The 9,434-nt window shown below is 44.8% G+C and overlaps 3 protein-coding genes across 3 annotated transcripts; 1 reads left to right on the top strand and 2 right to left on the bottom strand.

Moving 5' to 3' along the window:
- Nucleotides 1-1,096: 1,096 nt before the first annotated feature.
- LOC129730474 (nose resistant to fluoxetine protein 6-like) lies at nucleotides 1,097-3,665 on the top strand. Its single transcript, XM_055689821.1, has 6 exons — nucleotides 1,097-1,515; nucleotides 1,573-1,771; nucleotides 1,834-2,004; nucleotides 2,066-2,354; nucleotides 2,412-3,498; nucleotides 3,556-3,665. The coding sequence occupies exons 1-6, from the start codon at nucleotides 1,344-1,346 to the stop codon at nucleotides 3,597-3,599; spliced, it is 1,962 nt and encodes a 653-aa protein (XP_055545796.1). The 5' UTR covers nucleotides 1,097-1,343; the 3' UTR covers nucleotides 3,600-3,665.
- A 1,249-nt stretch (nucleotides 3,666-4,914) lies between these two features.
- Nucleotides 4,915-6,389, bottom strand: LOC129716566 (uncharacterized protein K02A2.6-like). The gene is made up of 2 exons (XM_055666400.1): nucleotides 5,739-6,389; nucleotides 4,915-5,691 (listed from the first exon to the last, which is right to left on the bottom strand). Exons 1-2 carry the CDS (start codon nucleotides 6,387-6,389, stop codon nucleotides 4,915-4,917), a joined length of 1,428 nt encoding a protein of 475 aa, XP_055522375.1.
- Nucleotides 6,390-6,548: 159 nt separating this feature from the next.
- On the bottom strand, nucleotides 6,549-9,137 carry LOC129716565 (uncharacterized protein K02A2.6-like). Its single transcript, XM_055666399.1, has one exon. The coding sequence runs from the start codon at nucleotides 9,135-9,137 to the stop codon at nucleotides 6,549-6,551; it is 2,589 nt and encodes an 862-aa protein (XP_055522374.1).
- Between the last annotated feature and the right edge of the window lie 297 nt (nucleotides 9,138-9,434).

The raw sequence follows: 9,434 nt of genomic DNA, 5'->3' as shown, positions 1-9,434 counted from the left end.
CGTTTTCTTTCCCCTTCACACTTTTCGGCTACTTTAACTTTAGTTAGAAAATTTTGAAATTCAAAAGGAAATTCTTTGGCAAGTTTTAAATGAAGTGAATAACATTCCAGAGTTGTGGAGCTAAGTTTACTATAAAGAAACTTGATGCTACTTTTCAAACACTCCCGTTCCATATGTTTCATAATGGAGGGGGCTATAGGACTTTTAACTTTTACTCTATGACTCGTGGGAGTGACATGATATTTCAAACAATTTTTAAGAAAGGAAATAGATTTGTGGATACCCGCAATGCTCTTTTTTAACTTTAAAAACCTATTTGGCTCATTTGGCTTGGATGCCATTGTCAAATCTAGAAAATCTTTAGGCTCTTTACCAGTCCACATAAGCACTGAGGAAGACTGTACGTCACAGTCGAAATATATATTTGCGGACTGAATTTCAATATTTATTTCCAAAAAATTTAGTAGAGTATAACGGAAACCGATAACTATTTCTTTGATTGATAATAAATTCAACTTAACTTATCATTGCTTGACAACAACAGAATTAGCTAAAGTTTATTGTGCTACTTTGCACAAACCAAAAAAATTTGCTTCATGTTTATATGAATATGTACCGGGTTTGTATATTCTGTTCTTTTCAACAACAACCGAAAATGTGAGAAACTGATATGTTTATATATGACAAAATAGCGTTGACGAGAGTGTTGTACATAATTTATGTCCTCACTACTTTCGGAATTATCATCTACAATACTTTAAATTACAATTTCCCAGGGGCATTTTCCGTGATATATGAAGACACTCGAGAATTACAAACGCGACTTCCATGTTAGCTAGCTTGCGACATATCAAACATAAAGTTTTGGTAGAATGGGACCAGAAAATAAATATAACCCCTCAATATAAACTTTTCACTTTTTCGCAGCGTGTCATCACTTTCTGGAACGGTCTTCTAAACCAATTCAGTTTAGCAAGAACGTAGCCCGATGACTAGGCCCTGTTATCAAACCGCTGCTGCTGTTCGCTTCTCCGTTATCTCACGTGCAGTCGATTACAACGGAACGGTCGTTGGCCTCTCACCTGCCAAACTTGCATCCCGCTCGAGTGTGTGCCTGCAATGACGAAGAACATCATCATTAGAGGCACTATTGACTATTGAGGGTGGGTGGTTTGCGACACAATTTCCCCGACGTAACACAGTTGATTGTTTCGTTTTATCGGTCATCGTCGTCCTGTTCGTCCGACCACGTCATAATTCGACAGTCAATCAATAAGTCGGTGTTAGATAAAACCGACCGGTGGAGTGTGCATTTCTGGCAATCGTAGCCTAGATTCATCAGAATGAGGTCTTGTCTCGCGTCGCTGGTGGTGGTGGTGGTGGTGATAATAAGTGCTTTGCTAATCGTAATTGCCGGTAGTGAAGTAGCGGAACGAAATGGGGAGGCGATTTGTGAAATGCAACTAGAGGCCATGCTTCAGGGACTTGGTGGAACTCAACTCTGGGCTATGGAATGTAGGTTTCAGAAAATTGATCACTGCTTTCTATAATTCTGTAACCTTCGACCGTTAGTGTTTGACACGTGGGGATCGTGGCCTTCCGGGCAGTTTGCCGGTAATCGGTACACATTTGGAAGCTACGATCAGTGCCGCAGTTTCGTCCACAATCATGACGATGCAGGAGAAATCCGTGGACACTACTGTATGGCGGTAGTGCCTCGGGAATCGGATAACCAAACCCGAGCTGGTCGCTTCGTTGTGGATATGAAGGGGTATTATATAACCTTATTAAGTTTGTTGAGGCAATCTTTTAGAGGTTGTTATATTTTTTTAGAATCAACGGAGTTGGAATCGGAATGTGCTTTCCGCAGGTGTGTGCTGATGAGCAGCTTCAGGGGTACCTGAAGCGATTTGTCGAGCTACGATATCATATCACAAGCGACTATTCGCAGGTTAATTGTGCACCGGAAGCAATTGCGCTCGGTGGTAAGCGGATAGCTGCCATGTGAGTATACTAAACATTCACTTTTAAAATAAATCAGTTACTAAAATAATGATAATTTCAGAACCATTTTCTCCCTCGTTGCCGCATTGGTAGTGGCCAGCACTGTTTACGAAATAGTTTCCAATTATCGTGCAGTAAAACCTTCACCCTTGCCGATAACCTTCTCGCTCTACTCGAACTGGATCAATTTGATGTCTATCAAAGCTGCGTCGAATCAAGTGACTAAAAAATCGGCCTCCATTGACTGTCTTCATGGCCTACGTGTGCTAGCGATATTGTGGATTATATTCGGCCACAGCTACATGATGGTTCTGTCGGCACCTTTAATCAACCCCGTGGCCACACTTGAGGTAATAGACTTCTCATATAAACCAGAGTTCAACTCTCACCTTCTCTTTTCCGGCTAGTGGATAGCTTCAGTGCACAGTGCGCTAATCGTGGCCGGCGTGATATCCGTCGACACATTCCTAGTGCTAAGCGGGTTACTTACCTGTTGGAGCTTGCTACGAGAACTTGACCGCAACCGAAGACTGAACGTTCCGCTACTGTACCTGCATCGCTACCTTCGTCTAACACCGCCTTTCGCAGTGCTAATTCTGTTCACGGTGGGTGTTTATCCGAACTTTGGTTCCGGACCGCTGTGGAACTCATCACTGGCAGTCACAGCCGATCTCTGCAACAAATACTGGTGGTCCGCTCTGCTCTACATCCAGAATTACGTCAATCCAAATGAGATGTGCTTGGGACATTCCTGGTATCTATCGGTAGACATGCAACTTTTCCTGCTGGCTCCGTTCATCATTTATCCTCTGTGGCGATGGGGTTGGCGAATTCTGCTGGTGGTGATCGGGTTGATAATCGCCTCCATTGCATGTATTCTAGCCGTGACAATGGTGTACGACCTGCGAGCTAACATTCTACTGTCCTGCTTGGAGCGAGATCGGTACAGTTACGTACCGACACACACCCGAATGGGTGCGTGGTTCGTAGGACTGATTCTTGGCTACATCCTCCATCGCACCCGGGATGATTTCGTGTCACTACCTAGATGGAAGGTTAGTCTGGGATGGACAATAACCGCGGGACTGCTCGCGGGGTGCGTCTTCGGTTTTTACCCATTAAACCAACCGGATTACGAGCAGAACCCACTAATAGTCGATGCCCTGTACGACAGTTTTAAGCATGTGTCTTGGGCGGTCGCGGTCAGTTGGATCATATTTGCCTGCGTCAATGGGTACGGTGGACCGGTGAACGGAATTCTCTGTCTTCCGATCTGGCAACCGCTCGGGCGTTTGTCGTACTGTCTGTACTTGCTGCATCTTCCCATTCAGACGATGCTAACAGGCTCGCTGCGAACGGTGCGACACTTCAGTGACCTGCAAACCGTGCATACCTTCTGGGGGGACTTCAGCCTGACGTTGATCGTCGCGGTGGCGTGGACTCTTTGCTTTGAAGCTCCCGTCGGAAAGCTGGACGGGCTGCTGCTTGGGAGAGGTAGTTCAGATGTGTGTTTTTTTTAAATAGGATTTTAAATAGTTTTTCTCATTTTAGGAAAAAAGGTTCGACCTACTATGCCACTGAAACAGGCAAGCTGAATATATGACTTCCGTCACATAATTAAGATAAACAGATTCTACAAGTTTTTTAAGAGGTATTTTTTTCGGCACTTTTTTCTTACCTAAAGTCTTTAGAGCACATATCACATAGCCTTTTGTAATTCTTTGATTGCCACAACAGTCAAAATGCATTGAAGGTAATTTTACTTTAGTACTATTGCAAAGTACATCTCGTTAGTTTGAATGCTAATAGTGGAATGAAAGTTTTTATTATTTTCATCAAACAGTATAGTGGTTGTTATGCGTAGAGCTTGACCACCACTTCTTGTGGATCGTGGTTTACTTGTTTGCCAACACTCCTCCCTAATCCTCGATTTCCAGAAACCGCTTCTGGATGACGATTCCAGCTTGTACTAGCGGCTTAGTGAGCCCACCGGCAGCTTGGTTCTTTGTGTTAACGTAGTTCACCACAACCGACCCATCATCGATTGCATCATGGACAAAGTGGTAGCGCATGTCCACGTGTTTGGTTATAAGCTCTATTCTTGGCGATGCCAATAGCCGATTGGTTGTCGCACAAGATTGGTATAACCATCTCTTTCACTATAGCGCTTCCTGAATCGTCCTGGACAGCGCCATATATTCCGCCTCACACTATGATAAGGCTACTGTCCGATGCATCTTTACGTTTCAGGAAATGCCACTACCTTGGAACACAAATACGTCTCCTCCTTAATCGACATCAGTGTAGCCAACGATCTCTTTATTACCTTGCTTGCTGTACCTGAGCCGATTGCCTGCCGTTCCTTTCAAATATCGGAAAATCCTCTTTACCGCCTCCCAAGTCCCAATACCTCCCAGCATTTACAAAGTAGCCTATATCCTGACGCGTTGCCTGTGCGATGTACTGCAAATATCCGACAGCTTCCTTGTAGGGAACACTCTGCATCTGCTCTGTTCGTTCTGTGATGACATTGACTTGTCCAATCGCTCACTTGCTTCAAACGGTGTAGAGACAGGATGACAGCTTGTCATGTTGAATCTGCCTAGCACTTCTTCAATGCAGCTTTGTTGGTCGAGGGACAACACACCACGTTCACGATCTCTGCTGATTTTGAATCCCAGACAAAACTTTGCTTGACCCTCAAGTCCTTAATCTGGAACCGAGTGCACAGGAACTTTTTTATTGTTGTAGTCTCCAACAAATAAAAGACTAGTTGTAGCTTTAACGTCTATATTCTTTGGAGGTTGGAACAAATATGAATAGAGAAAATTGTGTTGTCAACCAGCTTAATAATTCACAGGCTTCTTAGTTAAAAGTCTTCGAGTGTGATTGCTACGGAACATCTCCCCCTTAAAAGAGATCGTAGGATCCGAGCCATGGCGGAAGCCTTCGGTTACGAACGGGTTGATTGGAGCACTGCGGAATGCTGCCTTCAACAACGACTTCTGGTGCTAGAACCATTTCTTGGTCCAATGTTGGTTTGGCAGGGTGCAATACTTCAGGCAATTGTTGAATTGGGTGTGCCACTTCGGGCAGCATTTCAGGCGGTTGTTGCGTTTCTTTGGAATCAGGATCGGCAGTTTCATCCGAACATGAAGTACACAGATTTTGCATTCCAAATTCCTCAAGCAGCACGGTCCATGGTAAATTTGATTCAGTAGCTTCACTAATGGATTCTAGATGACGCTGTCGTAGCTGATTCGTATGAGAACGGATGAGACGACCGGTTTCCAGAAGTACAGCATAGATGACGGAGCCTTTTCTCTCAATCACCTTGCCAGGAACCCATGAGGTTTGATTGTGATGATGAACCTCTGCGTACACTAAATCATCAGCGGAGAACTCTCTCTTGACGGTACCATGGCGTTGATTGAACTGGTTATTCTGCTTACTGTTTACAGCTGGTGTGCTTGATTTTCGGGGCTTAAGAAGATCCAGTGTAGTAGTGAGGGGTCTACCTAGAAGCTCTGCAGGTGACTTATGATCACGAGCACTTCGATTGGGTGTGGACCGGTAAACGGAAAGGAAAGTTTGAAGATGTCGGAAAGTTGCTGGATTTCCTCCCTCTCGTAACTTCTTGAGTCCTCTTTTCAAAGTGTCCACAAAGCGCTCAGCCTGTCCATTAGACTGTGGATGGTAGGGCGCAATTGTTAAGTGGGTGATCGGGCGCTAACAAATTGCGAGCCATTATCCGAAACCAGAATTTTTGGATTGCCGAATCTTGAAAAAATCTCGTCTAGCATTTCCAACGTTTTCGTTGTGTTTGTGCTTCGAGTGCGGTAGATTTCTGGCCATTTTGAATATGCGTCAATTACCAGAAAGTAGTAGTATCCATTAATCGGGCCAGCATAATCGATATGGACTCGTTCCCACGGCTTCGATGGAATGGGCCACGACTCCAGGTCCGTCTTGCGTGGTGATTTAGCAGCTTCAGCACAGGGTCTGCAGTATCGAACATATTTTTCGACGGCATCATCGATGTTAGGCCAGTACACGAAACTTCTTGCTAGGGATTTCATTCGCTCCATCCCCGGATGGCCTCGATGTAGTTGCTGAAGAATGCGTTTGCGAAAGCGGTTTGGCACAACAACTCTATCGCCGAACATGATGCAACCTTGGACGATCAGCAGACTGTCTCGGCGGATAAAGAATTGTTGGACAACTGGATCATTAATTGCTTTGGAATGATTGGGCCATCCTTCATTGATATGGAACACCACCGACTGGAGAACAGGATCTTTCGATGTTTCAGTAGCGATCATTTCAGACGTCACAGGTAGACTTGAAGTAGAATCACTGAGAACGGTGTTGACATCGGCTTCCATTTGGACAGAAGCAATGACATACTCTTCGTCAGTTGTTGAATGGCATTTCATTAGTCGTGAAAGGAGGTCAGCGTGTCCAAAGTCTTCAGTGCGCACAAACTGGATGTCAAAATCGTACAGCATTAACGTAAGCGCCCAGCGTTGAAGCCGGTTAGCCGTTTATACCGGAATTCCTTTTTTACTCCCGAACACCTTAAGAAGTGGTTGGTGATCAGTCTGCAAGGTAAACTTCCGGCCGAATACCATCTTATGAAACCGTGTTACAGCAAAAACCAGTGCCAAAGCTTCTTTCTCTATCTGGCCGTAATTCTGCTCCGCAGGAGTTAGAGATCTTGAAATGTGCGAAATAGCCTTCACTGATCCATTCGGAAAACGATGCAAAATAACAGCGCCCAAGCCATTTTTGGATGCATCACCTGCGACGATGATTTCTTTGTTCGGGTCAAAATGTGTCAGCAACAAGTCGGAAGTGAGCAGCATTTTGAACTTGTCGAACGACTTCTGACAGTTCGCAGTCCATTCCCATTTCACGTTTTGTTTCAGTAAATAATCCATGGGTGCTCTTAGCTCTTTCATCTGCTTGACAAAACGCCCATAATAATTGATAGCTCCAAGATACGATCGAAGCTGTGATACGTTGGTTGGAGCTGGCATTTGCGAAATTGCGGTTGTCTTCGCGGGATCAGGTCGTAAGCCGTCTTTGTCGATGATATGGCCTATGAACTTAATTTGTGATAGACCAAATCGACATTTTTCGATCTTCAGATGAAAACCGTACGTTTTGATCCGCTCCAGGACCTCATGAAGGCTTCGATTGTGTTCTTCTTTTGTCTTACCAGAAATCATGATATCGTCTAGATATGGCTTCACTCCAGGAATACCAGCGACCATGCTATCAATAATCCTTTGGAAGGCACCAGGAGCGGACTTGATTCCAGGTGGCAGACGGTTGTATACGAACAGTCCTCGATGAGTGTTTATCGTCAGATACTTTTGTGATTCCTCTTCAATCTCGACTTGCAGGTACGCATCAGAAAAATCGAGTTGGGAGAAATGACGGCAGCCAGCTAGATCAGCAAAAATATCAACTGGATGTGGTAGCGGATGGGCATCTGATTCTAGCGCATTGTTTAACCCTGTAGAATAGTCGCCACAGATACGGACGGAAACGTTGTCTGACTTACGGACCACTACTATTGGAGTTGCCCAGTCGGAAAACTTCACTGGTGAGATAATTCCCTTGTCCTGAAGACGGGAAGAGCAGACGGGAAGAGCAGCATATGCAACTGGTCTCTTGGGACAGTACACGGGACGGGCGTTGGGCTTTAGGTAGAGTTTAACTTTTGCTTTGGTACACCGGCCAAGTGTGCTCTGGAACACTTCCGGGAACTTCGTACGCAGCTTTTGCTCAATGTCTTCCGGCTTCTGATGCACAGCATTGACCAGTGAGTTGAAAGGAATCGACCATAGATGGAATAGATCGATTGTTTCAATTCCAAGGACATTCAAATCCGGGCTTGATGACACATAGACAATGCCAGCTTTTGTCACGCTTCGGATGGTTATGTCTGCAAGGAACTCACCAGCCATGTTAATCTTGTCTCCGGAAGCGCTGATGGCGGTTATGTCAGTTTCGTTGATGGCTGGTTTGCCTATCGCCTCCCAGGTCTGCGTAAAAATAATGGTGATATCAGAAGCGCAATCTAACTGAAGGACAGCTTCTTTGCCATTGATTCCAACAGTAACGTATTTCCTCTTCCCTTGAAGATCGATGCGTTTCACTGAAATTCCTTTGGACTTCACAAATGCCTTGTACTTTTGTTTTTCGAACTTCTTTGCTGGCTTTGATTTTGATTCAGCGGATGAGCAGTAACCTTCTTTATGCCCTTTTCGTTTGCACTTGTTGCAATTGTGGTCTTGATAGGAACATTCCTTTAGGAAATGTAAATCACCGCAAAACCAGCACGGAGATTTCGGTTGTTTTTTCTTAGCAGGCTTGGTGGAAACAGCGTTGACGACGGATTTTTCCGGAACGGGCTTCTCTACCAACTTGGTGTCCTGCTTTAGATTGTTGAACCGATGACACTCCTCGACGAGATTTTCCAAGGTTAGCTTTGTGCCGTCTGCTGGCGGAGCATGCTCTTCAGCTTCCAATTTGCCGATCAATCGAGTTCGGATGTCTGCATCGCGGGGAGATTGTGGACCGCAAACAAAACGTAGCGCCTTGAATTGGTCATCAGTGAGCTTGGTGAATTGGAATGCTTCGCAATGCTTGTTCACAGAGGCAGCATAACTTGAAAAATCGTCTGCTTCGTTCTTAGTATACTGAAAACAACGGTAACGATCGTTGAACAGCGAGGTTTGATGACCAAAAAGTTTCTTAAGTTTCTTCACCGTTTCGTCCAGGCCAAAATCGCGGGGATGTCTTGGCAGGATACTATTTACGTATCGCTCGTGGAACTGGGTGCCGATTTTTCTTAAGAGTAGCCTCACCTTCGCTGGATCGTCTAGATTCTTGCCGTCGACCTTGAAGACATCTTCGTAGCGAGCAAACCACGCGTCAAAGAACACTCCACCGTCAGGATCGTAGTAAAAATCATCAGTTCCCGTGGCCAACGATTCGATTATCTTCTCGCTTCCCGGTTGGCTGGCTTGACCGGTTCGCTTGAGGAGTTGAATCTGCTCTTGTTGGTTGATTACCAGTTCGGTTAGTCGGAGAATCGCGTTTTTCAAATCCTGGTCGGACATCTTGCAAGAGTCTTGAAGCAGCTTAAAATTGTCCTCGTCGCCAAGAATTGTTGTAGTCTCCAACAAATAAAAGACTAGTTGTAGCTTTAACGTCTATATTCTTTGGAGGTTGGAACAAATATGAATAGAGAAAATTGTGCTGTCAACCAGCTTAATAATTCACAGGCTTCTTAGTTAAAAGTCTTCGAGTGTGATTGCTATGGAACATTTATTTCTTTAGTTTCGCACGATTCGTGAAGATCAAAAAGTCATCCACATAGATAGTGACGAACAACATTCTGCCTCCATTGATCTTGT

This window comes from Wyeomyia smithii, chromosome 1, assembly GCF_029784165.1.
Source record: "Wyeomyia smithii strain HCP4-BCI-WySm-NY-G18 chromosome 1, ASM2978416v1, whole genome shotgun sequence".
Taxonomy (NCBI): Eukaryota; Metazoa; Arthropoda; class Insecta; order Diptera; family Culicidae; genus Wyeomyia; species Wyeomyia smithii.
Note: the sequence above shows the minus strand (reverse complement) of the source record. Positions and strands in the feature narration are given on the sequence as shown.